The 27,741-nt window shown below is 48.4% G+C and overlaps 9 protein-coding genes across 9 annotated transcripts; 6 read left to right on the plus strand and 3 right to left on the minus strand.

The window, feature by feature from the left end:
• Positions 1-93: 93 nt before the first annotated feature.
• TRIVIDRAFT_77969 (uncharacterized protein) lies at positions 94-1,321 on the plus strand (the record flags this gene model as incomplete). The annotated part of the gene is made up of 4 exons (XM_014105416.1): positions 94-139; positions 211-245; positions 362-889; positions 954-1,321. 4 exons carry the CDS (start codon positions 123-125, stop codon positions 1,319-1,321), a joined length of 948 nt encoding a protein of 315 aa, XP_013960891.1.
• A 184-nt stretch (positions 1,322-1,505) lies between these two features.
• TRIVIDRAFT_218840 (calcium permeable channel) lies at positions 1,506-7,985 on the minus strand (the record flags this gene model as incomplete). Its single annotated transcript, XM_014105417.1, has 5 exons — positions 1,506-1,989; positions 2,058-2,147; positions 2,185-3,965; positions 4,024-6,393; positions 6,450-7,985. 5 exons carry the CDS (start codon positions 7,983-7,985, stop codon positions 1,506-1,508), a joined length of 6,261 nt encoding a protein of 2,086 aa, XP_013960892.1.
• A 751-nt stretch (positions 7,986-8,736) lies between these two features.
• On the plus strand, positions 8,737-9,235 carry TRIVIDRAFT_177054 (uncharacterized protein; the record flags this gene model as incomplete). Its single annotated transcript, XM_014105418.1, has 2 exons — positions 8,737-8,940; positions 8,992-9,235. The coding sequence occupies 2 exons, from the start codon at positions 8,756-8,758 to the stop codon at positions 9,095-9,097; spliced, it is 291 nt and encodes a 96-aa protein (XP_013960893.1).
• Positions 9,236-9,442: 207 nt separating this feature from the next.
• On the plus strand, positions 9,443-12,210 carry TRIVIDRAFT_218842 (uncharacterized protein; the record flags this gene model as incomplete). Its single annotated transcript, XM_014105419.1, has 6 exons — positions 9,443-9,725; positions 9,798-10,033; positions 10,091-10,516; positions 10,604-10,696; positions 10,744-11,144; positions 11,229-12,210. 6 exons carry the CDS (start codon positions 9,443-9,445, stop codon positions 12,208-12,210), a joined length of 2,421 nt encoding a protein of 806 aa, XP_013960894.1.
• A 343-nt stretch (positions 12,211-12,553) lies between these two features.
• Positions 12,554-14,520, plus strand: TRIVIDRAFT_50265 (uncharacterized protein; the record flags this gene model as incomplete). The annotated part of the gene is made up of 2 exons (XM_014105420.1): positions 12,554-12,787; positions 12,820-14,520. The coding sequence occupies 2 exons, from the start codon at positions 12,554-12,556 to the stop codon at positions 14,518-14,520; spliced, it is 1,935 nt and encodes a 644-aa protein (XP_013960895.1).
• A 465-nt stretch (positions 14,521-14,985) lies between these two features.
• Positions 14,986-18,760, minus strand: TRIVIDRAFT_59177 (uncharacterized protein; the record flags this gene model as incomplete). The annotated part of the gene is made up of 3 exons (XM_014105421.1): positions 14,986-15,728; positions 15,788-16,494; positions 16,563-18,760. The coding sequence occupies 3 exons, from the start codon at positions 18,758-18,760 to the stop codon at positions 14,986-14,988; spliced, it is 3,648 nt and encodes a 1,215-aa protein (XP_013960896.1).
• A 1,101-nt stretch (positions 18,761-19,861) lies between these two features.
• Positions 19,862-21,973, plus strand: TRIVIDRAFT_50200 (uncharacterized protein; the record flags this gene model as incomplete). The annotated part of the gene is made up of 2 exons (XM_014105422.1): positions 19,862-20,113; positions 20,207-21,973. 2 exons carry the CDS (start codon positions 19,862-19,864, stop codon positions 21,971-21,973), a joined length of 2,019 nt encoding a protein of 672 aa, XP_013960897.1.
• Positions 21,974-22,502: 529 nt separating this feature from the next.
• TRIVIDRAFT_83529 (uncharacterized protein) lies at positions 22,503-24,307 on the plus strand (the record flags this gene model as incomplete). Its single annotated transcript, XM_014105423.1, has 3 exons — positions 22,503-23,222; positions 23,340-23,868; positions 23,937-24,307. 3 exons carry the CDS (start codon positions 22,503-22,505, stop codon positions 24,200-24,202), a joined length of 1,515 nt encoding a protein of 504 aa, XP_013960898.1.
• Positions 24,308-24,424: 117 nt separating this feature from the next.
• On the minus strand, positions 24,425-27,681 carry TRIVIDRAFT_50317 (uncharacterized protein; the record flags this gene model as incomplete). The annotated part of the gene is made up of 6 exons (XM_014105424.1): positions 24,425-25,182; positions 25,252-25,360; positions 25,427-25,571; positions 25,637-25,824; positions 25,873-27,428; positions 27,504-27,681. The coding sequence occupies 6 exons, from the start codon at positions 27,679-27,681 to the stop codon at positions 24,425-24,427; spliced, it is 2,934 nt and encodes a 977-aa protein (XP_013960899.1).
• Positions 27,682-27,741: the final 60 nt, after the last annotated feature.

The following is a 27,741-nucleotide window of genomic DNA, read 5'->3' on the forward strand; positions in this document are numbered from 1 at the left end:
CGCAAAAAGAGTCCCACTTGCTGCCAACTGCAGTACTTTTCTTCCAACCCCTCCATCGTCAAGGCAATTGGCGACGCTGTTTCTTTTGGCACTCTGTCATTGCCGTCGTCGTCGCAACAAAAATGGATCTCGTCAACAGGTGAGTCTGAGAGGTTGTTAGCCCAGCTGGAAAACGAAGATGGCTAACTCTTTTTCTCTTTCGTCTTCCAGTCTCAACGGACGCCTGCTCTTTGCGGTGCCAAAAAGTTAGTTCCTGATCGCAGCATTTCCTTTCCCCCATCCGCCAGACGGTTGTTAGTCGATCCAAGTAATTGCAATTGCGGCTGACCGGTGCTCGGTATTTTCCTTTTCTGTCTCACAGAGGGCCGATTGAACCAGGCTACCTTGAATCTCCTAGAAGGCGCCGATATCCAGTTCCGGAGAGAGAACCGCCTCGACATTGCCCTCGTCAAGAACCTCCCGATTGCCCTCATCTTCCTGCCCGCCGCCGACATCCCGACGTTTGTTGGCCAGGGCCGCGTTGACTTGGGTATCACCGGATGGGATCAGGTCAAGGAACACGATGCTGGTGTCAATGCCGCCGCCGCCAGTGCCGGTGCTCCCTCCTCGTCTTCGGGCACTGAGAGCATCATGGAGCTGGAGTTTGGCGCTTGCAAGCTCCAGGTCCAGGTTCCCGAGAAGGGCGTTTACACTAGCAGCGCAGACCTTATCGGCCGTACCGTTGGCACAAGCTTCGTTAACCTGACTGCCGAGTACTTTGCCCAGCTGGAGGCTCAGGCAGGAGGCTCTTCGCCTTCAGGAAAGCTTCAGACTACAATTATCGAGCTCAGCGGCAGTGTTGAGGCAGCATGCGCACTGGGAGTCGCCGATGGCATCGTCGACCTTGTTGGTAAGTTGACCTGCTCTCTTTTGCTTCACTGTCCAGCCTTGGCATCGCAACTAACTCGTCGCAGAGTCAGGAGAGACCATGAGGGCTGCAGGGCTAAAAGCCATCGACACAGTCGTCGAGTCAGTGGCCGTCCTCATCAAGTCCCGCTCACCGTCCAACCCCGAATTGGTCGATCTGATTGCCTCACGGATACGTGGTGTCATCACCGCCCAGCGATATGTCCTCTGCCAGTACAACATTGAGCGATCAGGCATCGAAGCGGCTACCAGGATCACCCCAGGAAAGCGTGCTCCCACCATCACGACGCTGGATGACGGCTGGGTTGCTGTGAGCTCAATGGTTGAGAAGAAGAAGATTGCTCTAGTTATGGATGAATTGACCCGAGTGGGGGCCCACGACATCCTGGTCCTAGACATTCACAACACACGATAATGTCTAATTCGAAATAAAGAAAAAAGGAGACAAGGGCAAAAGTGGCAAAATGAAGAAAGAAATTCACAACAAAGACGTCATGCATTAGATAGATTACGGCTAAACAAAATTAACTCGCTTGTAAATACGTTTAACTCTAAAAGGCATTGCCTAGTAATTCCTCATTCATGTCGCCCAGTCTAGATCAGGGCAAGTCATCATATCGGTATGAGTTTCTATCCGTGGTTCGTAGAGTCGCGCTCCGTCGGATACTGTCTATCCATACCGAGCCGTCCAGCATATCCTGGACCGAGTCCAGATTGCTATTGTCTACCGGGCGTTCCAGTTCCGCAACTGTCGATTCCCGAATATCTGGCGTCTCAAGCTCAAAGCTGAATGCTGAAATGCCTCCGGCCTCCTCGTTTGCCGAGAGCGATGAGCGAGGGAAGCCGAGGGGGTGGCTTTGCATGGCGCCATCTGCAATCGACTCTGGAGGCCAGGCCGACTTTCTGTGTCCATCTTCGTCAGCGCCTAGGCTGAGATGGGACATCTTCGCTTCTGCCTGTGCAGAGAGAGAGTCATCTTCGTCATCTTCAACTAGTATATCCGGGATTCTGAGCTGCGGGATTGTTGTCATGCGGGAAGCTCGTTTTCGTTCCATGTGTGCTTTAAATTTGCGCGACCAATATCTGAGCCCGTCTGGTTAGCTCGCTGTCTAATTTCGTTTCCTTAGGTGCCCAGGATATTTGCTACTTACAGTGTATCGAAGAAGCCCTGTACAATCCGTCGTCGTATACCTTCGTCGACACGTTGTAGCCGTGCTCGCCGCCGCAAAAATTCCTCAAGTCTGTTCATTTGTTAGCAAATTTGAGCTTGATCATAACACATCAGTATAGACTCGCCTTAAGCTCTTGCTATCATTTATGATATTGTAATGAGCAAGAATCATCAAAACATCAGTGAAAGCGATTCCCTTATCGGGATCGGCGCTTACGAGAACCTCCTCGTAGAAAATGTTAAATCGATGACGGCGTTTGCGAATCTTCTTGACATCCAAATGGCTAAGCCTCTCATTTAGCTTGTTGATATCAATGTCATTCAGCGCAGCCACTGAAACAATCGAGGTGTGGCGAGACATTTTGATATCTTCGCGCACATCTTCTAGGATTTGGCGTACAGAATCCTCTGCTTCGTAAATCCGCATTTGAAATACGCCAGATAATTCACCAAGCAGACGTGGGAAGGCTTCCTTGGTGATATAGCCAGTTCCAGCCGGATCTACACTCCGCCAGGCCTCCTTGAATCTTCGAATCTCATCTCGATCCACTGCAGACATACCAGACGAACGCTGGTAGACGTAACTGAAACTCTCGAAAATCAACGAAACAAACAGATTCACAAAGATGTACATGCTGACGATGTTCCAGGCTATAAATAAGAACCTAGCCCACGGCTTGCTGCCGCAGTCGCTGTCGAAAAAGCTGTCAGCTTCGACGCAGAGGGGTGGTTCGATGCCCGCGTAGTCTTCCATGATTTGATTCCATCCCTCTCCCAAGCTCATTCTAAACAAGAATATCAAAGCCATCGGAACTGTTCTAAAGTTGATGTCGCTTCCCTCATTGTCGCCGAAGCGAGTCAGGCTGAAGGTCTGCGTCATTGCAATGGCAAAGACGAGGAAAAACACGAACCAGGTGGCCAGGAGGTTGCCAATCACTGGTAGACTTGCCGCGGCCGTCTTGAACAGTTGATCCAGCGCATCATTCCGCGGTATCACCAGGAGAACGATGGCCACTAAAAATATCTTTTGCAGCTGCACATATGTATCAGCTCTTGCGTCTGCAATCAGCAGTGCCAGTGTAGCAATAAAGGCACCTGATACAGCCACTAGAGAGTAAAGATCCCAAGAACTTCGTCGGAAACGCGTCCAACCCAGGCCTAGAATTCGAATGGTGATGTTGCTGATGTATATCAGATTAAAGAGTAAAAATACGTATTCACGAGTCGTAGTCCACCAGGATGGCTCGTCGCTGAATTCCGCAACCAGTAGAGCCAGATGCAAGACCAGTACCACGGTAACCGCCTGGTACCATTTGCCTCTTTTTTCAATGGCTCTCTTGTGACACCATTTTTTCCATTTATTCTCCGACTCGTCATATGAGCTTTTGGACGGTGAGATGTGCCGCAGAAGCTTTCGCAACTCAAGCCATGATCGTTGCTCTGCTGTAAGATATGCAACGCCAGTCTGCTCTGTATAATTCCTCATAAAGACAGAAATGAACAGAGTGAGAATGAAGACAGTTGCCAAGAGGTTGAACACAACGAAAAACATGGCGTTACCCTGGTTCGCTGCATCTTGTGGCTGCATACCGCGACCAACAATTGCTTGAGCAGCAAAAGAGACATCCACCCATCCTTCTTGACTGACAATCTGAAACAAGGTGAAGAGCGACGAGCCAAAATCATCAAAGCTGAAATATGGATTTGCTGCCACTCTCGGTGCCAATATTGGCCAATCGCTAGAATAAGGGGTGCTATTGAATTCGCCGAAACATTGAGAAAGGAGAGAGATGTCGCCAGAGTCATTGCAAGACACTAGCTCCCCATTGAAGAGATTTAATCCGTAAATAGCAAATGGAATTAAAAGGGAGATGGACACGAATGCGGCCTATGACGGTGTTAGCAATCTATAGCAAAAGACAATTGAATACAATGTTTTCACATACACCTAAGAGTTTCCACCACCCGACGATGATTAGTGAGTGGAACGTATCTCGCGCGCTGTCGCTCACGTTTAATAGTCGAAGGGCACGAAGCGCTTTGAACGCACCCAATGCTCTCGAGATTGCACCATCATCAATAAGTAACGTTACAACATTGATCCACAAGGTAATCAACACAACTGCGTCAATGATGCCCCACGAGCTACGTAGGAATGCATTGGGTGTCCATAACAGGCCGTCAGCAATTATCTTGATCACAGCTTCGATTGTAAATATGACAGCAAAGGCCATATCTGTCCAAATATACCATTGAGTCATAGTCGCAGGATGGTGGTCTCGATACTCCTTCTGATAAAGCGGTGTTGTAACACACGCGATAACAACCATTGCAAAAACTGACGCGTAGATGAAAGTTGATATCGTGTACCAGGCTATCTTATTAGGTTCGACGCCGTCAAAACGTTCGAGGCCTCTTGCTGGGCCAACAAGGCTTTGGCAAAATCGCCGGATGCGACTGGTAGGAGGGAAAATGTATAATGAGGTATTGTATCGCGGGTACTGAGCAAGATAATCTCGCTGGGCTTTCCGGCGAGCAGACGTTGCTGTTACTGCCTGCCGAGCCATCTGTCGAGGGTCCAAAGTGCCATTTGGACCGTCAAAGCGGATATTCGAGTAAAAGGGGTTGGGTTCACTCTTATGAATCCGGGACCATATTTTCTTTATAAACCCTGGCTTGCCATCTCCCATCAGCCTTGTCGTGCTCCGTTGCGGTGGGCCTCTGTGCTCTGGGTTAAGACGGAGAGGGTCGGCCACTTCATCATCTAAGAATTCCTGTACCACGGTATCCTTAAGAAGCATCTCCATCATGCCTGGGCCATAGTCCAGGGGATCCTTGCGGCGGCGAGATTTTCCAAAGCTGAAGATGGTCGACAGCGTAAGATTATTGGCTGTACGCCCAAGTTCCTTCCTCTGAAGAAAGGCCTTGACTTGCTCTAGACGCTTCTCATCTTCCGACACGTCAAAATTTTCCTGGATAACAGCAATAAACATGTTGATCAGGATGAAGAATGATAAGATGAACCAGCCTATTAAGAATACTGCGCCGATCCAAGCCGTTTTCGATGCTGTGGTATAAGCAGTGACGGAGTACAGAATGGCCGTCCAGTTTTCACTGGAGAGGATTTGATACATGCCGAGAAAGGAGTTAAATATGGTGTTGAATGAAATGCGAATCAGGTTTCCGTCGTCGTCATAAACGGGTATTTGTCCCCTGAAGAGCTGTGCAGCTAAGATTGCTACCAGGAAGGTCATCAGAAACACAAACAGCATAAGGTTCCCAATACCCGCTGCGCTTCCCAGCACTAGCAAGATGAGCTTTCGTGTTACAGGGATTGCCAAGACAACTCGATACGCCCGAATAACTTGAAAGACTGTGAGCCACGCATATACCCGAGTATTGTGAATAGGCGGAATGAGAATCGCGGAAGTGATTATTGCCAAAGCTAAATCAAATAAGTTTTGCCAACTTCGATGGAACCTGGGCCAGAAGGCCACAATTCGAATAATGATTTCAACATCAAGAAGTATGGTGGCAACAATCTCGGCTGCATCGATAAATCTCCCTCGAGAATGCGACATAGATGCACTACGGCAAGCTTCACTGAGCAACGCGAAGGCAACCACAACCAACCAGAAAAATGAAGTTTTCCTGTATATATTCTGTGCAGGCGAGGTTTTCCGTTTCCGCTCGTCTGCGTGCGACTGTGAAGATGGTTCGGCTTCAACAGTAAAAGCACTTGACTTGCTTTCTTCACGAATGACCTGGAAGGATGAAGTAATGACAGCTATCAGCAAGTTGGTCAACCACAGCATCATAATCATAATTGCGGCACCAAAAAAGAGGGCTGCTTGGGGGTAATCTGAGCCCATGGTGTAGTACATTAGGTCAGAGAAGGTATTGGCACTCATGAGGACGAATACCAACTCAAGAGAATGGAGGATATTGTCAAAGTTGACTGTTCCATTGTAAGGATTATCCTGCTGCAGACATATCGATCCTCTGGGGCACAGATAACCTTTCCCTTCAGCAGTTCCTCTGGCCAGGTTTTCTAGCGATCCAGGGGCACTGAATTTTACCCAAGGTCGCGTGGCCCCTGTCGCATTATCCAAGTAGCCGCCGCAGAACTGCATGCTATTGGTGAATGAGGCCGTTAGATTGGTTGGATCTAGCGGATCCAACCAGACACATTGTCGACTGAGACTTGATTTAAAGCTCTGTATGCCGATGATGGCAAAGAGGAGCCAGAAGAAGCTGATAAGAAACGCTACACGCACAAGTAGAGGGGCTGCTTTCTTTAAACTCCTCAGAATAATCTATGTCGCATAAGTATGGCATCATCACAAGTCAGAGCATCCACACTATTACTTACAGCGGTACCGTGAGTCAGAGCTAGTAGTCTCAAGATGCGAAGGCAGCTAAGCATTTTGAAGAGGAAAAAGTGGTGTCGGTTCTCGGTTCCAGTGATACTCAATCCGAAGGTAATCCAGAAAGAAACAACAGCAACAAAATCCATACGGTTGAATGAATGACGCAAAAAGGCTCGGCGTGCCAGTTGGAGGCGTTGCTGGTCCTCAATCGTCTTTGGGCCAGTCTGGGGACCCTGCATCAAGGTTGTAAACGATCGGGCGAACGCAGGGGCCTGAGGTTGGGTTGATCGAACCCGTTTCACGGATTTCTGTCGCTGAGGCTGGAAAATGGTTTTGTATCGATCCGCAATTGCTGCCCTGATACCCTTTTTGCGATCAATAGTACTGTATTCCTCCGCATTCAATATGAACCCAGAAACCACAATCCTGGCACCAATCTCTAGTGTGAATATAATAAAGAGCCCAAGCATAGTCCAATCTATTGGCTTCTTACCCCATCGCTCTGAACGCTCGTTGCCAGGACTAAAGACGTCTGGCCAGGATTCTATAGCAAGTAGAATCGTTTGAGCAATGATAAGGATTAAAATGAAGGGCTCAGTATATGGATTGACTAGGATATCACACATCCATAATCTAAATCGGCTCTCTGGCGAAAATATGCCCAGTGTTTTGCCTTTGAGAGGATTAGGAGGTTTTGAACGGATGGGACGGCTTGGGATATCGGCAGTCAAGAAAAGATTCTGACCAGCCTTTTCCTCTCGAGAAGAAGCTGGCCTGCCATAATACGATTCGGTGCCATACGTCGATGTTACTGGATTGGCTGGTCTTTCACTTAGCGAGTCGCGAGAACGGGAGCGATAACGTGAAGATCTCTGGTCGGCGATGTCTGATTCTCCGCTAAGATTCACAACTCTCTGGGACATAGCCCTCACAATTGATCCGGCACGATGAAAGGCTCCAGAAGTAGAGGGTGACCGCGATAAGCGAAAATCCCCAGGATCCAGTGATAACCCATAACTTTGATGACCAGCGGATAAATAACCCGAGTTCGAACCATGTCCAAGGCCCTTTCCCTCCTGGTCTCGGATTGGAGCATTATCATCATCGCGAACAGTCTGGAAACTGTCTCTAGCATGGATTCCGTGATCGTCTCCTGTATGGGCGCCAGATATTGGTTGTACTCCCGCTGTAAGAGGAACTCTATCAGAATCCGAGTAGTATGGATTTGCTGATTCTTCGATATACTGCGAGCCTCCATCGAATGGGTGATAGGAATCTGGGGCGAAGTGTGGAGATTGCGAGAGAGGTGGTGGAATATCAGGAGGAAGCGCTGCCTGCAGCGCCGTAGGATCTATATGCGAATCGAAGTTTATACTATCATGAGAAGACGAGCTATATGAAGGATGCCAGTAGGTCGAGAATCCGGGTTCGTTATTATTCGTCCTCGTGGGCTCGCGGTGGTCATCGGACGAATTGGCGCCATGTAAAACCAGAGGCGGCGGGCGTCCCGTTCGGTCGTCTGGCAGCTCGGAGGACATTGTCACAAGCTTTCAAAGCGATATACGTCGTAATCGTAGCACGGACTCGACATTACGGACAAGCCCTGACAGCTGATCCCTTTGCTGAAATAAGCATCGACCGACAGTAGCCCCTGTGTGCGGATTTTGAATAAGTATACAAATAGTCTCTATAAGAGAAAGAAACTGAATACCGACATCTAGCATAAATTCATATTGAAATCACAAGCCAACCCTCCATCGGCGCTCAACAACAGGGGGGGATTTGGCGACAGCTGCGCGTTTCACTTGCGCCACACTCGGCAATGTTACCAGGTAGTACTAGTTAGGAGATATCTATTTTTAGAACTTGATTCTAAAAAGTTGCTACATAGCTGCTTATGTAAAAATTAAGAGATTCTGAAAACTAAGAAGACAATATAAATTTAATATATAAGTATCTATTTATACCTTGTTGATTAACATTTATTTAACTTATTCTAATTTTAATGAGTATTAGTAATACGGAGTAGTATAATAACAATAGCAACAACAACAATAATAATATTATTATTATTATTAAAGAATACACTTATAATAATTATCAGTATAAAATTACATTAAATATTAATTAATAATTTTTAGATTCTTTTTTTAGATTAAAAATTTCATATACCAGCAGCCACGTACTAAGCAGCATACCACTAACTAGAATAAGTATGGTGCCAAGGAGGTAGTTCTCCATCCTGGCGTGGACAATCGCAACATCTCCAACTCCGGTATTGTCATCAGCACTACTCCTCTGCGCCAATATGAAGTACAGCCTGTTTTTTGTCGCGGCTTTAAGCCTTTTTCAACTCGGCTCTGCTGTTGATCAGAAGAAGTCAGCCATCATTTGGTTTGATAACGCTGGCACTCCAGACTCGGTCGTCAACCAAGTCAAGGACAACATTCTTAAAGCCGGTGGCAAAATCACACATGTCTACACCATTATCAAGTGCGTTTCTTCAACTCGGAGAGTCCAAAGCGGTTACTAATCCTGTGATAGGGGGTTTGCTGTGATTGCGCCGGAGAAGGCACTCGCCTCTGTGCAAGCATGGGGCGTGGAGCACTCGATTCGTGTGGAGGAAGACGAGATCGTATCATCCCTATAAATACGGGTGATGCTGTCACAGAGTTCTAGGCACTCGTGCCTATTTACGTTCAACAGCGAGGGATAATATTACTACAGTCTTGTCGAGGCGTATGGCGCTTATTTATTTATAATACAATCACCTGTTTTTCTTTCCTTCCTCTCCATGATGCTGTGATGACGCATTTTCCATGGCTCTTGCTCAACAATCTGGTCCTATCGATAAGTGACATACAGGGGAAATCGCACCACAGCTGCCTTCCCATATTGCGTCAGCTACTCCGTATATGCTAACAGCTTCTTCCATCCAACAACCTCCATCCCTCTTACAATCGTTACTACTACCTAGGTAGTGAGATACTCCAAGATGGAAGTTGCAGAAGATGCCGCGCGCGATCAAGATACCGAGGTCCGCGACCCCTGGGAGTCCATCATCGCCATCGACGTGAAAGACAAAAAGATAATGGGATGCAGCATCTTCTCCACAGCCGACGGCCTGCTTAAGATAGCGAACGACATACCCATGGCAAACGAAAATGTAGCAGAACAGTTTCTCAACTTCGCGCAGGCGACGACGATTCTGATGTCACGGCGAGTTCCCGAAACAATCCTGACCTTTGTTGAGAAGCATGTTGAGAGGAATGCCAAAGGTAAGCATTTCCCTATGCATTCTACATTTTACATAGCTAAATGTATTAATTTCCTCCTTCTGTCGTTATCAGAACCCACTTTTCACCTAATGTCGCCTTCTGATTTCTCGCACATGTTTGCTTGCGAGGAATTGTCATCGCTATATCCTCGTGGAGTTTCCTCATTTCCGAGTGCATCGCCATCGAACACTGAGAGGCAATATGTTGGAAACACTACCCAAAATCTAAAAAATCCCGATCACCAAGAGCCACAATGCATGAAACTAATCCGCTGCGGCTCTTTAATTGATTTGGATAGTGTTGCATCTGTGAGTAGACAACCGTATCATCACAATTATTACCTGGGTGAGTACTCATAAGAACAGCTGAGCTGCGCAGGCGCCATTTTTACAGAGTTACACCGACGTCGGTCACTCGCATCCTGCTCTGGCAGCTCTAGCGCAGAATCTCTGTTTGATGTGAGATCCATCACAATGTTCAACTTATCGGATCACGTTTTCATCGGCGAGGAGTCTCTTCTATCCCTCCAGATTATCAATCATGAGTCACACCCAAATAGCCAAGCATGGAATGTCGACTCTAAAAGCTCAGCTGAAAAGGAGAATCTATCGGTATACGGTCTTCTTCATCCATTAGCTTCCACCCCTCAGGGTCGAGCCCACCTCCGACACATGTTTCTTAATCCCACATCAAATCTACGCATCATCACAGATAGGCAGCGTACCATTTCCATGCTTCTCGAACCCAAGAACGAGGAAAAGACAAGACGCGCTAGCTCTATCCTACGGAAAGTGGGAAATATAGAGCATACAATCTCACATCTTCACAAAGGCATCAACTCTCCGTCTTCCCACAGATCCTTCAATATTAGTGTATAGGGTACTCTAAGAAGATTCGCATCTCAGTCCCTTAAACTGAGAGAGGTTGCAATCGCTTTCTCCGACACGAATCAGGGTAGTATCATCCGCAAGGTAAGTAACCTAAAAGTTCTCTTACACTAGCCCTAACAGTCATTTAGATTATCGATGGAATTACGCCCCAAGCCCTGACTCGAGTAGGCGACATGATTGATAGAGTCGTCAACTTTGAGGAGACCAAGTCCCAGCAGCGCTATTCAGTCAAACCCGGCATTGACGTTGAACTAGATGAATTAAAGCGGCAATATGATGGCATGAATAGTCTCTTAACAGAAGTTGCCAACCACGTCGCCCAAGATTTGCCAATATGGGCACGTCGGCATATCCGATCTTGCATCTTCCTCCCTCAGCTTGGGTTTTTGACTGTAGTTGAGCAAGATTCTCAACAATCCGGCAGAAGGTTTGATGTGGAATGTACAGGCGACGGTCTGTGGAAGAAATCATTCACTAATAATGAATCGGCATACTACAAAAATCGCCATATGATGGACCTCGACGACCAGTATGGAGATATATATTCTCAAATAAGCGGTATGATTCGTATCGCCCGACTGAGCCAACAGGTTTACTAATTACTAGAAGACAGGGAAGTTGAGGTGATGCAGAAGTTGGCCGTGGATATCATAGCCCACGAGAATACACTTCTGGCAGCTGCAACTATTTGCGGGGAGTTCGATGCCCTCCTTGCCCTTGCTATTGGCGCTGCAAAGTATGGCTGGAACGCACCTCAGATGACAACTGCAAATACCATTCACATCACAGGTGGAAGGCATCCGCTGCAAGAGTTGCTGACTCCTTCGTTTATCCCAAATGATTGCTACATCGGCGATGACAGCACTACACCAGGACACCCGGTCCAAGCGCTAGTATTAACTGGACCAAATCAGTCTGGAAAAAGTATATACATCAAACAAGTTGCAGTTATTGTGTACTTGGCACATATAGGGAGCTTTGTGCCGGCTGATGAAGCCGTGATAGGCACTGTGGATAAAATCTTGACTCGAATCTCGTCACAAGAGAGCGTGTCCGGTACTGGAAGCACCTTCGCTCTGGATCTCAAACAAGTCTCACACGCCATGAAATATTCTACATCACGAAGCTTGGTCATACTGGACGAGTTTGGAAATGGAACTACAGCCGATGATGGTGCTGGGATGTTTACAGCAATGCTGGACTATTTCCTTTCTTCAGCAGAGCAGTCACCAAAAGTATTGGCTGCTACACATTTTTCCGAAGTATTTGCCAATGGATACTTAGAACGCTATGACCAACTTGCATTGGCACACATGGATGTGCGAATCGACTTGGACGCTGTCGATGCTGAAGATAAAGTCACTTACTTATTCAAGCTGGTTGAAGGATACAGCTCTACAAGCCTTGGCAGCCAATGTGCTTTAATAAGCGGTGTGCCAGAAGAGGTCACTAATCGAGCAGAGGCAATAGGGAAATTACTGAGTCAAAATGAGGATTTGACTTATATTTGGTCAAAGGTAAATGACAGAGAAACTGATTTCAATCATGTATATCAAGAAGTCGAAGAGTTTTTAAACCTCGACCTAAGTGCATAACCTAATGCATAAGCTTGTCGCAATGGTATTTTTATCTTAATTTGATATAGCAAATACACCTAATACATTAGTATGCAAACAGTTTACCATGGTATTTTCTGACTATTACTACCTATAGTAGGTAAGGTATGTATGCCGCTTCGTTTCAATATACATTTCTACATTGAAGGCTGCTTACCTAATACAGCTTAACTTTAGAATGCATCATCCCAGCTCTTATCAGCTGGCGAATCTAATCTCCCGCTAACCCCCAGATGCGACTGCCCCTGCACCTCGGATCGTAGATGACACTGCTCTTCAACTCTCTTCGTTTTCCAGTAGCCGAATCTCTGTTGCACGCGTCATGGCTATTGGTGCTTTGTCCAATAGCACATACCATGCTATAGATGAGGAAGCTAGAGCGGAAGTTGACGTGTTGAATTCCAGACTCGATAGAACAACCCAATTGACCAAGAAGATCCAAGCCTCCCTCGGCCGACTCGAAGCTACCGGCCAAAGCGTACGAGATGTCGCCGGTCCTCTAAACGGAGAGACGAGGCGCCTGCAGACACTCTCCAAAAGTCAGCCACACTCTCTTGTCGAAGTTCGAGCCACTGCTAAGTAGGGAAGCTAGATGTCGAGTCTGTGCTTGCGGCCATCGATCGCCTACGTCAACCGTCAGATAGTAAAGACGATGAGGAGCAAATCATTCGATCCGGGCCTGAAAAGGCTGGCCTGTCCAACTACCTGGCTTCCATCAAACGTCTTAGCATATCATACAAAGAAATGCAGACTTCTAACCTACGCGCAAATCAGGGCACCATGAATGACCTGACCCGCCTCATCAAGCTGGGAAATACCCAGCTAGAGAACCATTTCGACAAGATTCTTCGTGGCGAAACCCCCCGATCACTCGAACCGCTCCACTACATAACCAAAGACAAGCCCTTTCCCGTGCTATCTCAAGACAAGATTGCTCGGTTAGGTCTCATTTATTCTCATGTCGCGGGAAACTACGCGAACGGCTTCGACTCTTCTGTCGCCAAGATATACGCCGATATACGAGGGCCTTATTTATCGGCCTCCCTTGCCAATTTGGCCGCAGCGAGTGTCAATACCGCCAAGAAGAAGAACCCAGGCGATATATACCAAGCAGGCGCAAATGGTATTGGAACATACACTCAGGCTATGGAGGGCATCTTCATTGCAGAATATGACAATATCTGCAGTATTTTCACCCGTGAGGACTGGGGCCCCATCCTGCAGGCGACATGTCAGGCTGCTGTCACTGAATTGGCCCGAACTTTGCGAGAGCTCAATACGCACATCAAATCTCACCTTACTACCGACTGCTATATGGCCTACGAGGTCACTGAAATCATCTCTGGCCTATCCAATAACCTAGACAAGCGCACGGGTGAACTGAAGGGGTCGTTATCTGCCGCTTTGAAACCCGTCCGTGAGACAGCCAAATCTTCCCTTGCCGAGTTGTTAGACGAAACCAAGCGGAAAATAGGTAATTTACAGACTCTTCCAACGGACGGAGCTGCAAGTCCCATCGTAGCGGAGACGATGCAACGATTAAACTCCATGGTGGAGTTCTTAAGACCCATTTCAAGCATCATGATATCTCTCGGCGACGGCGGCTGGAAGCCTGGAGCAGCTGCCAGTGGTCGCACAACAGAGGGAATACCGAGTCTCGCTTCGTTTGATGTCGGCGCCGACGGTAAAGACCTCTTCGCCAAATATTGTCTTGACACTATCGAGGTTTTGCTCTCCTCTTTGGACCAAAAGGGCCGCGTGCTGCTCAGAAGCAAGTCTCTGTTAGGCGTCTTCTTGGCCAACAGTGTTGTCGTTATAGATCATGTCATTCGCAGTTCAGAGCTTGGTCCACTGCTTGATTCTCGTCTTGATTTGCTTGATCAGTGGAGGAAGAAGGCCACTGTTATGTACACCGATATCTGTAGGGACATATCTGTCTATCTATTCGATACCATCCACACAAACCGAACCAAGCGCCCGACTTCTGGCCATGCGGATTCTGCCGACTCGGCGTCGGTAGTAAAGGGCCTAAACAGCAAGGACAAGGACAAGATCAAGGAGAAGTTCACGCAGTTCAACAACGCATTTGATGACATGGTGACCAAGCACAAATCTTACAGCATGGATCGCGAAGTGCGAGCAATGTTCGGTCAGGACATTCGTCAAAAGCTGCAGCCCCTATATGAACGATTTTGGGATCGTTACCATGAGATTGACAAAGGAAAGGGCAAATATGTCAAGTATGACAAGCAATCGATTGCGGGTGTGTTCATGAGCCTCGCCACTTAGGCGCCTTGAGGGTCTGTGGCAGACGCATATGATAACGCCAAATATTTGATTCATTCTCACGGAAGACCACAGGGGGCTGAATGAGTGTCCATCGAGTGATTGCTGTGACCTCTGGATTTCTTTCAACCATACATTCTGAGGGACTTGCTGGCAACGAACTACAGAGTGATGATAGGCCTCTTCCTAGATGAACGAGCTCCCCTGTCAACAGCACGGATAAGGTGTCGACAATGGGATAAATCACTTCAACAGAGAAGTAAAGAAAGGAGGGTGGCTTCTGGGTAATCTACCTAAACCCTGACTGGATGTCATCTACATGCATGGCTATTCAAACTAGATTCAACTGTATGCTACGCGCGACAGCACAATGTGACAGCCAAGTCTATCTATATATAATATTTTTTTTACTCTAGTATACCAAGATATCTAGCGCATAATGCTTAACCCATCGACTTCAGTCTCTCTTTATCCGCTACCGAATATCGTATCTACTCGTGTCCTCCTATCCCACACAATTGCTCCGTCACTCTTGCGCCTAAAGTACAAGATTCGATGCTGCGGAATAAACTCCTCATCCGTTTGCTCGGTTCTCCAGTTGTCCAATGCCTTCTCCTGCGCTCCGAGGAAACGATCTTCATATCCGACTAGATAATCACTGGAGTCCATGCCAGAATCCCAGCGGATGCGATTCATGGCGTCGACTGCGCTGCGGAGTTTGCCTGCTCCGGCCGGTTTGCTAGATTCGGATGTAGACTTGGAGGCGCCCGTCTTCAGCGATCGAGAGTCTTTCTTGGAGACGTAGGCTGCGCTTTCTGGTTCGTTTCCCTCCTCCAAATCGCTTTCGCCGTCGTCGTCCAGATCCGTATCGGTGCCGTCGTACTCGTACAGCTGTCCGGGTGCAAGTCGCACAGGGCCGAGGCTAGATCGACGCATAATGGATGCACTCATCCAACAGTTTTCAGAGTCATAATACTTGTCGCTCTTCTGGACACGAGATTCGAATTCCTGGAGGATGACACGGATATTGCCTTCTGCGGCGGCTTGACTCGTCGCAGATTTGTCCGCAATACTGTCAACCCATTTGAGCCCTATCAAATAACAGGCCGAAAGCTCCGAGTTCTCGTCGCTGGTACCGCTAGTTTGATCCTCGTCTATAAATCTGGCTGGCCAGATACGCGGTACAAGTCCCAGAGTCTTTCGGCTTATGTCTATTTTGGATGTGAGTACTTCCTGTGTTTTTCACGGCCTCGTTCATTATACCACTTACCAACAAGTATAGATATAAATCTCGATTCCAGCCAGCCCAGGTACTTTCTTCCCTTCTGCTGAGAGGATCCCCAGTAGCGTGCACTTATTTTGATGTAAGTTTGATATGAGTCAAGGAAATCAGCAGCGCCTTTCTCTATCAGGCTCGACGGCGTCCCAGATAGCTCCAAGCCGAGGAATTTGCTCCATGTCATCCCATCTTGAGAAAGGAGAGCCGCAGCTCTGGTCAGCTCGGAAGCCAGAGCATTGACAGTGGAGATGGAGGCGCTAGATGCTGTATTAAGAGATGGTCCATGCCAGCCAAGTAGGCAAAGTGGCTCCCTGAATGTGCGATGGTATTTCAAGTCACGATGGTAAAAAGGGTCGAACACCACCCCTGTTTCCCAGTCGAATGTTGAGTAGTGGTAGAAAAAGGAGGTTAGGATATCAGCTGTGGACGCTGCTTCGGGTTCATTCGCTAAAGCCTTGCAGACAGGCACCAGCAAAGAGGTGATGTGAATCCCTCCTAATAATCCAAATTTTGCGGAATACAGACCTCTCGATTGTGCCCAAGCCTTAATGAAAAGATGTGCCACACGGTATTTAGTCATATCAGGAATGGACCTTCTTAGGTAGACGAGATCCCGTGCAGGTTTCAGTTTTGCGATGGATTGTACCGGCAAGGAGAAGACAGGATCTGATGCAGGTCTTTTCAGAACATCAGGATATCTGCTTGAGGTGTTAGTAAATTCCAGTAGAGTGAAATGGGTCAGAGAAGGGGGAGATATAAGTCCTACCCTTGAGCAATTGCTGCGGCAGCACAATACTGAAGGTCAAATCTGATGCCATGGATCTCTAGCTCAAGCATTGTTCCAGTATTTGCCATGACACGGCGTAGAATTTTTATGCCGCTCGTGGAAGCCTTCTTCAACTTCTGCACTGCCAAAGAGAAGAATGTCTTGGAACTTATGTTGCCTACACAGAGACAGTCTATATCTGACAAGCTGGTCCACACGCCGAGGCCAAATGATCCTACAGGGATGAGGACAAGCTGAACATGTGAGCGCTTTTCGGCCTCAGCAGCAGTAGTATCATTCTCTAGCAAAGTCCTTTGCAGGAGAGCTATTGCCTCTTGTCTCAGCTCTGCGTCAGAAGCAGTAGGAAACTGGCCATTAGATACCAAACTGTCTTTTAACTCGTCAAAGCTACCCAATGTGAGGGCGGCTTTGCGCAGACTAATTCCCTGAAACTTGGAATTGGATGACGACTCAACACCTGCATTGGGTGGTGACGGCACAAGAAGACAGCGAATACCCCAGTGGTCACTAGCTGGGTCCTGAGAGGTGATTTCATTTGCGTCCATGACCTGGCCGAACATGTTGAAACCATAGGGCTGTAATTGAGCAGACTTGGTGACCAAAATCCTGTCATATCTTTGTGGGCGACTGCCGCCAGCGCCAATTGAGGCTGCGGCAAGGCTATTCGAGATTGGGTCAAAGGTTGCTCCTTGTTCTCCCTCATAAAGCCCCAGGTTTGACTCGTGGCTTCCAGTTGTACTCGAAGATTCTCCAGGACCAACTCTGGAAACCAGCCATGTGTCTTGCAACCCAGCTTTAGACACAATAGCCTCGATTTCTTCAAGACACTCGAGCCCCTTTTCAGAAATTTCGCCCTTTTTCAGCGCTTGATCGATTGTATGCGAGGATGAGGCCAAGTTGAAATCGCCAGCAAGTACCCATGGATGCTGTGGAAACGAAGAGTTCAAATACTCGACAAGTTTCTTTATCTCATCTCTTTTGGTAGCTAGCGCAGCGTCGGTTAGTCCCCTGCTGAGATGGCAGGCTGCCAATACTAAGGGCTTCAGGGGTGACTCTGAAGGCCCTCCAGTTTGGACCGTTGGGAATTCGAGAATCCCAAATCCCTTGTGTTTAAAGCTCCGAAGATATTCCCACTGGAATGGAAGTTTGCTCAGAACAACAGTATTTAAATGGCTAGGTAGAGGAGCAATGCCATGCTGATCAGGCGGTCCATGAGTAGTGTAAGGATATTGCGAGCGGATGTTGGAATCTGCTAGTAGAAAGCTGAGGAACTGATCAGTGACTTCTTGAAGAACAAGAATATCGGCCGAAGCGCGTTCCGATAGAATGTTGCCAACAAGTGCTGGATACCGAGATGAGCTCGCCGGCCAATCAAATTCGGCCAGGACATTATAAGAGGCGATAACAAGACGATTGAGCGGAGTCGGTTCAATATCTGCGTTGGTGATGGAATCTGAGAGAGGCTCCCATGACATGTTCACTCCATTATGGTGAAATGTGGCTTGAGGACGTGGCAGAGAAGCACCCACTGGCAGACTAGGGATTGCGGCCAAGGTTGTAGCATCGCGAACGAGGGAGTGAGATGCCAGGTCGATATACCCCCAAAGCCTCATCGGTCGCGAGGCTCCCGCACTGTTCGGCGATACAGGGTCACGTATCATGACTGCAAGCTGACGGGTGTGCCATACCAACGGCGTCAAAAGCCGTGCCTTTTCCAGGAGAAACTGGTGCCATGATGCTTGGGTATCCTCGCTCTGAGCGAGCGTCAAGTGAGGCCGGTACTCTCTGCCTCTGGGCCGGCCGAGAAAGCGGTGGATTTGGTCTCTCAGCTCTGAGAGATGTTTGACTTGCTGTCCAGGTTTGGGTCGGATAAAGACGGTACCTCGTCGACGATGTGAAAAAAATCCAGCCTCTTCCAGGTTGATGGAGATGTCGTCGTCCAATGATCCAATCTTATTCCGGCACAATGCCTCAGCCACGTCGGGGAGGGCTTCTGGCGTAACAAACGGATAAACGAGGGTGATGTGCGGTGGCCATTTCGTGAATTTTTCATCATTGAGGGATCGCAACGCATTAACAGGACCCCAAAGCTGGGGAGGAGGTATCAAACAGAGCGCAGTATCGTGAGATTCTTCAAAGCACCGCTCAGCGGTCGCATCACCTGGTAATTGCTCCATTGGAAACGCGGGTGCTTGAACAGATTGATTTGGAGAGAGTGAGGTGTTATTCATAAATCTTGGAGATTGACAGCTGTATATTGAAGAATTACGGAGTGATTGGTGAAGGGCGAGGCGATGGGTGAGAACCGCGTTGTCTTCCCTCCAACACACAGAATAATAAATACATGTACTAATTCGCGGATTTGGTCAACTGTGAAGCTCGAGCCTCAGGATGCGGGACGCGCAGTGGTGACAAGACTGGGAAACCATCATTCGGCGTGAGTCACGTTTGATGGGCTAGGCGTTTTTGCGACGCCAAAGACAGCCTGGAAGCGTGGCTGAGGAGCGAGTTTGGAGATGAGTTACCGCATACGAAGGACATCCTTGTATGTAATTGGCAGGTTGCCTGTAGTTTCACCTCGTGTGGGGGAGAGAATCGGTGTGTCATCTTACAGGGAGGGCGAGAGCTTGATTGGGGAAGGGGAAATCGAGAAGAGTGTTGGAAAAAGAAAATGGAGCTGAAGCTCTAAGAGTGCAGCATTCATACACTAAAATAACATCGCCAGATAAAATTGTGGTATGTTTGGGCTGAGCAGAATTGAACGACTCGAACTTATCCAAGTAGCAATCCAGGTCCATTTAAAGTATGACCAACCTCGGTGGAAATGGCCGGTAACGGCAAAGAGTCATAACTCGTAGCTGCTGCGTTGGGTCCCTTAGCACCGGTAATTTGCTGTGCAGGTACCGAGCAAGCACATGCAACTCCACACTAGAAGAATTTCCTATCAAGATCAATTGCAAAGCGCACGACAGGGTGTCAATACTTGTTCCCCCGTCTAATGCATCAGTAACTAATCAGCGTCCATAATCGGCCATTGGGTTGAACAAGTCATCATTGTTTGCTTTTGTTTGCTTGCTCATCGCTCATGACTGCTGCTTGAATTGTTTTCATCCGTCTCACAAGCTCTCTCAACTATCCCCCGCCAAGATATCTCAGGATGTATTTCTTGAAGTGAGCCTGAGCTACTGGATCGTTAGCACTATCAATTCGACTTAAAACAGGGCGTTTCTGGATTCACACCCTCATCAAGGCTCCCTCCCGGGGGTCCGAGATGCGGCATGGCCTCTCACATATGCTGGAACCGTGCCAACCTCAACTCCTCCCATCCTAACTACGGCATACTCGCTTTGAGGAAAAGACTGGCCTCGCCATGTTCATCGTCTTTTAATTGGTCCATAATCAAAACTAGGGCGGCAATTGGAAAGCTTGGGGCCTCCAATGTGTCGAATGGCTCTTCACCCCAGCCAGCAGTTGCTCGCAGCTTCTCTTCGCCCACAACGGCCCGAGCGAAGCGGCAAAAGCCTGATCGGGTGCGTATCAGCTACTTAATCGCTTTTGACCCGCGGCAACTCTGCTTTAACATATCAATGGCCCTGTAGAAGCCGGGACTAACTTGATAACAGGACGTCATTGTATCTGTTCTAGAGTCATCCGCCACACGGCGAGATGCCAAAGGCTATCTTCAAAAATATGCTCAACCAAATCCCACCCCCCCAGCTGGAGCATCGAAACAAGTTGAACATCAGCACAAGTCCCCCACGACGCAGCTTCAAGCTCAACTTCCCTTCGATGTAGCCATTGTGATCCTGCGGAACCCCCAAAAGCTGCGGCCAGACACGATGAACGGAATAGCTAAGACCCTAAATCAGCTTCGGGTTCTTGGACTCATGAGCGTCGTTGTTGTGGATTGCGACGTGGGAGAGAGCCGTTCCACGTTTCAGCACGAGGCTTGGAGGCTCTGTGACGCTATCGACTCGTTTGGCAAACCAGGAGCTAGGCTGGTTGAAAATGTGCTTGCCAGCACTTCTCACTACCAAGGGACCTCGCCTTCTCCTTTTTGGCATGACATATCTGTTCAAGACTATGGCATCCTCAATCGGGCACTTCAACACAACATGATCACAGTCATTCCATCTCTTGCGCGGGACGATGAAACTACTACACCCGTGCCTGTTGATGCTCAAAGAACTTCTCTTGCACTAACGAGATATTTTACTGGAATCCAGTTTGAGCAAGATCCTGGTCGAGGTCAGAATGGTAGCTTTGGACAAGGCGCCGGACCCCTTGCTTCTGTCGAAAGAGTCATTATCCTTGATCCATTCGGCGGTACCCCCGTACCCGGTCGTCCCGGGGCCCGCCAGCGATTTGTTAACCTTGAGCAAGAATACGACACGCTCTTGGGTCATCTAAAGGGCTATGAGAGCTCATCGAAAACAGAAAACAGTCGATCTGATGAGGCGAATAGAGCCCATGCCAAAAACATCAAGTTGGCTAGGGATACTCTATCTCTCCTACCAGAAACAGCCTCTGTGCTCATAACTACACCATTCGCCGCGGCCAACAGATCGTTCACTTCCTCAAACTCGGGGCTCTCTCCCGTTCGAAACGGCGAGCATCAATTTGGATTTGATGGCATGGTTACGACTCGCAGAAAACAGAATCCTCTGCTTCACAATCTACTGACCGATAAGCCGGTATTCTCTCCGTCGTTGCCGCTCCAGCGCATTCATTCTCCGGATTCAGCATACCCGGATACTGAAGAGTCAATTGATGCAACTCTTGTCAAGCGAGGAATGCCATTGGCTATCTTCCCCGATCCAAGAACAGCGCCATGGAAACCTCCAGCGCCTGGAGAGCGTCGTCTGCAGCTGACGGACGAATCGATCGATTTGAAGCGACTTGTCACCCTCATGGAGGATTCCTTCGGCCGCAAGCTAGACGTGGATGACTACTTGCGGCGGACGAATGAAAACCTGGCCGGTGTCATTATTGCAGGAGAGTACGAAGGATGTGCCATTTTAACCTGGGAGAGGCCCAAGGCCATCGACCCTCGGACGGCCTATGAGCAGGGGCGTTTTGTGCCATACCTTGATAAATTCGCCGTTCTCAAGAGCCGTCAAGGCAGCGGGGGTGTTGCCGACATCATATTCAACGCCATGGTCCGAGACTGTTTTCCTGATGGGGTGCTTTGGAGGAGCAGGAAAGATAACCCCGTCAATAAGTGGTATTTTGAGCGGTCGGTAGGCACCAGTAAGCTGGCCGGTTGCAATTGGGCAATGTTTTGGACGACGCTGGAGCTGAGCGCCAAGGGACAGAACCTGAAGGACTATGAGGCAGTGTGTAGGGAAATTATGCCATCCTGGGCAGATGATGTTCGCAAGACAAAATAAAATAGAGATAATGGGCAAGAATAGGTACCTCAAGTCTACTTACTTGTAGCAGACATATTATGGCGATGACGTCACTCTTTGGCCATGCACATTCTGTGTGGCTCTTTGTCAAAGTAAATTCTCATGCCATTGTCGAATAGATAATTGATTTTATTAAATTAACATGCATCCATGCTCTGTGGCGCCGAGGCGCACATAAGGCACCTGCAATTCCTAGCATCTGGCTCTGAGTTTTAGCTTGCTAATAGTGACTCAATGCTTCCCCCATCAAGCAGCCCAAGAGCTACCCCATACTCTCTAGGGTAAGTTATCAGCACAGCTTTATCGCAGACCTCTAAAAGGTCATTGTTTACACACGCCTCGTATGACTCAAACCCCCATTACTCACAGCCAGCCGGTGACATGACTAACCATCAATCAATCAGAAGATAATGCAGCTGAGCTTTTTATGTTGTCGCGATTGTATGGCCCTCGCCTCATGATGAAGAGGAAACTCAGTGCGTTCCTGGGAGATACAACTTTGACCACCATGTCGACAAACAAATCAGTCCAGCTCACGCAGCGTGAGCAGCAGCTTCGGCTTCTGTTAATAAATGTTGCCAAATTCATCGATACAACGGCCAAGCTCGACCAGCCGCTGGTGCTGCGTTGGGCGGGAGGTTGGGTGCGGGATAGGCTGTTGGGAAGAGAGAGCCATGATATTGACGTCGCAATCAATGCCATGACCGGACAGCAATTCGCACAGCACCTCTCAGAGTATTGCAAACAACCCGATGCCGCTCAGACTCATGGATTTGCCCCTGGAGACATCGGCAGGCTTCATCACATCGCAAGCAACCCGGACAAGTCCAAGCATCTTGAGACCGCCATGGTCAAGTTGTTTGGCATGGACCTGGATTTTGTCAACCTTCGCAAAGAGACGTACGCCGAAGACAGTCGCAACCCTCAGATGGAGTTTGGCACTGCGGAGGAAGATGCACTTCGGCGTGACGCCACCATAAACGCCCTGTTCTATAATTTGCACACAGAGCAGATTGAAGATTTCACTGGCGGTATCCGCGACATGGAGGCAAAGACAATCCGAACTCCCCTGGAGCCTTTCCAGACATTCATGGACGACCCTCTAAGAGTCCTGCGCCTAATTCGGTTCGCTGCTCGGTTGGGTTTTACCATAGACGTAGAGTCAGAAAAGTTCATGAGCGATGATAGGGTACTTGAGGCTCTCCGGAAAAAAATCAGCCGCGAAAGGGTTGGCGTCGAGCTGGAAAAGATGTTGAAAGGCAAGCCTCTAAACTCATCTCCTCATTACAGAAATGGCAAACTGACATGAATCAATAAAGATAAAACCCCCCGAGTGGCCTTGGAGCTGATTGATCGCCTTGGCCTCTATCAGGCCATCTTCAGCGACCCGCTACAAGAAAACACATCGATGCCCGCCATATCCCGATGGCACGTTGCGTATAGTTGCCTCGACGAATTGTTGCGGAATCATGATCCCGGATCAATATGCCAGGTACTTGTTGATCATGGTGAGGGCACATACTTGGCATGGAATCTCGCCGCTGTTAGCCCCTGGATTCCTGTAGAAGATCGTTCGGGCCGCAAGCAGAAAGCGAATGCCCTACCCCCTGTTGGTATCATTGCTCGCGAAGGATTTAAAGCTTCGAATAAACTTACGACCATCATGGCGGCCTGTCACAAACATCGTGTCGAGATTCTTGAACTGAAAAAGGCAGTGTGCGAAGTTGCACCGACAATACATGAGCGAGACTCGGTCGGCATGGCCATCAGAAAGTGGGAATCAGTGGGCGGGAACTGGAAGCTCCAGGTCCTGGGAGTGATACTGGTTGATGCCATGGAGCAGCTTAAGGACTTTCCTGTAGGAGATAATAAAGGTAAGCATTTGCATGGAAATACATCAGCACTGAGTTTAAAACGACCTGCTGACCTTGATTCATCATAGACCGTGACGAATTTATTCATGGATGGGACAAATTCCTCAAACATCTCGCTGAGCTTGACGTCTACGACGCTCCAAATCTGAAGCGTATCATAGATGGCCGCGCTCTGGCTAAAGCACTGGGCATCCCGCCAGGCATTTGGATGGGCAAAGCTTTGGACATATGCATGGCTTGGCAGCTACGAAATCCTGATGAAACGAATCCGGATGGAGCCATACAGGAGGTCAGAGATAAATCGCAGGAACTTGGCATAACTCTGGCAAAGTAGATCAGAGAAAGTTGGGAATGGAAAAAAAAAAAAAAAAGATCAGCCAGTATTTTGCTCCATCCAAAGAAAATTATATACGCAAACAATATATCTCTACTAATTTCTAAATCTAATGCAAGATATAATCGTATAATCATAATCAAGGCACCCGCAGCTTCCCTAATCGCAAGGGAAAATGGCCGAGTGGGTCCCCTTCCATGCTTAAACATCTATCCTTTAATTCTATGTCTCCTTCTTATTCTTGTTGCCGTTGGCCTGGATCTTTTGGCTGTGAGGTGAGCCGTCGCTAACATCAATTCCATTGATGAACATAGCACTGACTCCTTCGAGTGCGGCGACAAATACGCACAGAAGACTGGCAATCACAAAATGGCTGATAGTAGATCCTATCTCCAACCAAGAACCCTCATCCTTGACAACCCAGAAGAAGTAAAGAGTCAGGATATCGCTGGCTGCCATGACCACCATGAAGAATGCTGACGGCGCCACTTGAAGTCGCTTGTTTAAAACACCGAGATTTGCGGAGATGAGAACAAATGGGATCATCAGCTTGAGGATCAGCAGTGCTCCTTGTGAAAATGGATCAAACACGGGAATCAGTCGATTAACGCTGTCCAAGCTGAAGGATGAGACAGACGCAACGTTTCCAGTGCTGAAGAAAGCTGACTGAAGGAAGACCATAAAAAACAGGGACACGCGCGCGTCCGATAGCCGCAACGGTCGATGCGACAATGCGGCTTTGTCGGTCTTCGCAGACCCATTCGCACTGGCAGTTTGGCTTTTGCCAAACGTCTCGATGCGATACTCTAGACGTACCCAAATGATCAACAGGAGTGAGAAAGCGACGTAAAACAAACCCTCATAAGAAATCGTGAGGATAATAAAAGTCGGAGCGCAGGTGAAGAAAATCATGGCAAGGCGGTGCATGAAATTGCTGTTTGGCGACAACCGATGTAGCATGGGGGCCAAAAAAGATGATACTATTTTCCCGTGTTAGAATTCCCTGGCTGACCTGTTGCTGGGCTAGTATTTTGTATTAGAAGACATACCAAGAACAATCCATCCCATGATCTGGTTACCCAAAGGCAAGCCCTGCTTGGCTTGAAGTGACAGGGAGCTGGAGCGAGTCACTAATGTGGCAAGGATAATGAGGCCAACCTGTGATGAACATTTAGCATCTTTCCCGTGTATTCATGATGTTAAAGGGGCTTATAGCTAACATACCTGAATACCCGTTGCCACCCGAGCAACCAGGGAACTTGTGTGGTTGCTGGAGTTGGCACTCTCAGAGGAAAAGTCAGAGAGTACATATGGCTCAAAAGCCATATACAACACTCCGACCAGGCTCATGACCACACCGCTGACCACACTATTTGAATATGTTAGCATCAATGCAGACAAGAGAGGGGATTTGTATAGATCTTTGCAACATACATCAGGTCAACGTTCTCGACTTTCATCGCTGGTAAGAGCGTGAAAGTGCTCATGGCCAAACAAGATATCGCCCAGGTCGTGCTGAGCAGCGCATTTGAGCGGATAAAGGAAGTGCCACACATGAAAGGCCATATTGTTCCCAAGATAAACAGACCAGTCAGAATCTCACGATGAACGTAGCCGAGGGCCTATGCCAGGTCAGTAACATTCACAATACCATATTCACATTGATTTACCAAAGATACTACAATAGTACAGTAAACAACTGCGTTTACAGTAAAGGCTGCAATATGGCTAGCTGATTCAATGTGCCCAAAGAGCACCCGGCCTCCTTCTTGCAGGTTGTGCCTCTGAGCGTAGACCTCTTCCCAGAATACAACAGGAAAGAGGGCATATGCGTAGTATGTCGAAGGAGACTTGGAAGCAATGAAGGACGCATATAGTGCGGCCAGGATGGACAGAAAGCCAAGAACGGTTGAGGTACTGCGTTTGGGCGCGGTGGATGTCGGAACCACATACAAGTTAATCACCGTTGTAATAGCATATGCTATCCAACCGAGGTATCCAACAGTGATCAAGGCTCGCAGAAACAGCCAATCGTAGGTTTGAAGATAGCGCAATCCTTCCAACGTAATGTTAATGAGGGCATCGGACTCTTCAATAGCTTCTTCATATTTTCCGAGGGAGATAAGCTGATCGATGTGGGCTACACGCTGTGCCGGAGTAAGTCCTGCATCGCCAAAGGCACCATACGGCTTATATCTCATTTCGTTTGCTTGCTTCTTCTGTTCTTTCACCCTGTACATCTCTAATATCTCGCGGGCATTGGCTAATAGCGCTTCTGCCTTTTGCCGGGTGTTTGCGGACAAGTATGGGAGAGGCAGCTTGCCCACGGAGTTTACAGGAAATTCTGTGCCGATGAGATAGGACATGAGCGCAGCAATATCAGCTTGCGCAACGTCATGCCTCTGAACATGATCCAGCCCCCAATCGGCCGACAAATCATCATGGCCCGGGGCAATTGTTCCCGGATGGAGAACAGGGGAAGCCACACCCGAGCCCCAACAGACCAAAGGAGTTCTAGTATTGTCTGGATGGCCATCACCGTGGCTACCCCAGTCACTCATGCCATGATCCGCGGTGAAGACGAATGCGGTTCGGTCGTCTGCGTAGAATTTCTGGATGAGGTCTGTCACCTCTTGGACACCTTTATCAACGATTTGGATATTGTGCAGATATTCTTTGGAGAAAGGTCTGAAACCATGGCCAGTTGTATCCAGACCGAGCAGGTGAAGGAAGAAGACAACCTTGTCCTGCCGAAGGGCTCGGTCAAGGGTCTTGTTGGTCGCAGCCTGGGTGAACAAATCCTTGACATGATCAAAAACCCAAATGTCGAGATGTGTGGCGTCCTTGGAGAAATCTTCAAAATCGGCGGCGTACATGTAGGCATCTACACGGCCGGGAACAGCTCCGCGCTCAAACATTGGCAAAATATCAGGACTACCCCAGCTCCAAGTATGGCGACTCCTGTTGAAGACACTGTCAAAGTTGACAGGGTTGAGTTTCCATCCTGTTGCCACTGCAGAAACATCCTCGTAAAGGCCAGCAATCATGGCCACATGGCCGGGCCGGGACTCGGTAGGAACACGCGTGTGCGAAACACCAAAGGTTCCATGCTGGAGGGCTCGGGAGCGAATAAAGGGAGCCAAGTGCCTGGGGATAAGGTCTTCGTCCGACTCGGGATATGGTTCAGGAAAGGCTTGGAACGCTTTGTCGGCACGTAATCCGTCACCTATTTAGAAGAAGTCAGCCCAAGTCCATGGGGAATGGAGCATTCAAGCTTGGAAAGCCACAGTGACAACCGTACCGACAAAAAGGACCAATCGATCCGCAGGACTCTTTGTGTTTGCGGGACGGTCCACAGAAACCAGTTGCATGCCAGATACAATTGGGCTAACAAAATAGATATCGAAGATGGAATAAATGTAAACCAAGTGGAAGACCACTGCAACGGCCAGGAAGCCCAACCGGCCCATGGCGGCCATGATAGTGGACGTGGATATGCGAGACCAAGAATGCAGCAAGAATGAAGTCGAATGGCAGAA

Source organism: Trichoderma virens (assembly GCF_000170995.1).
Source record: "Trichoderma virens Gv29-8 chromosome Unknown TRIVIscaffold_2, whole genome shotgun sequence".
NCBI lineage: Eukaryota > Fungi > Ascomycota > Sordariomycetes > Hypocreales > Hypocreaceae > Trichoderma > Trichoderma virens.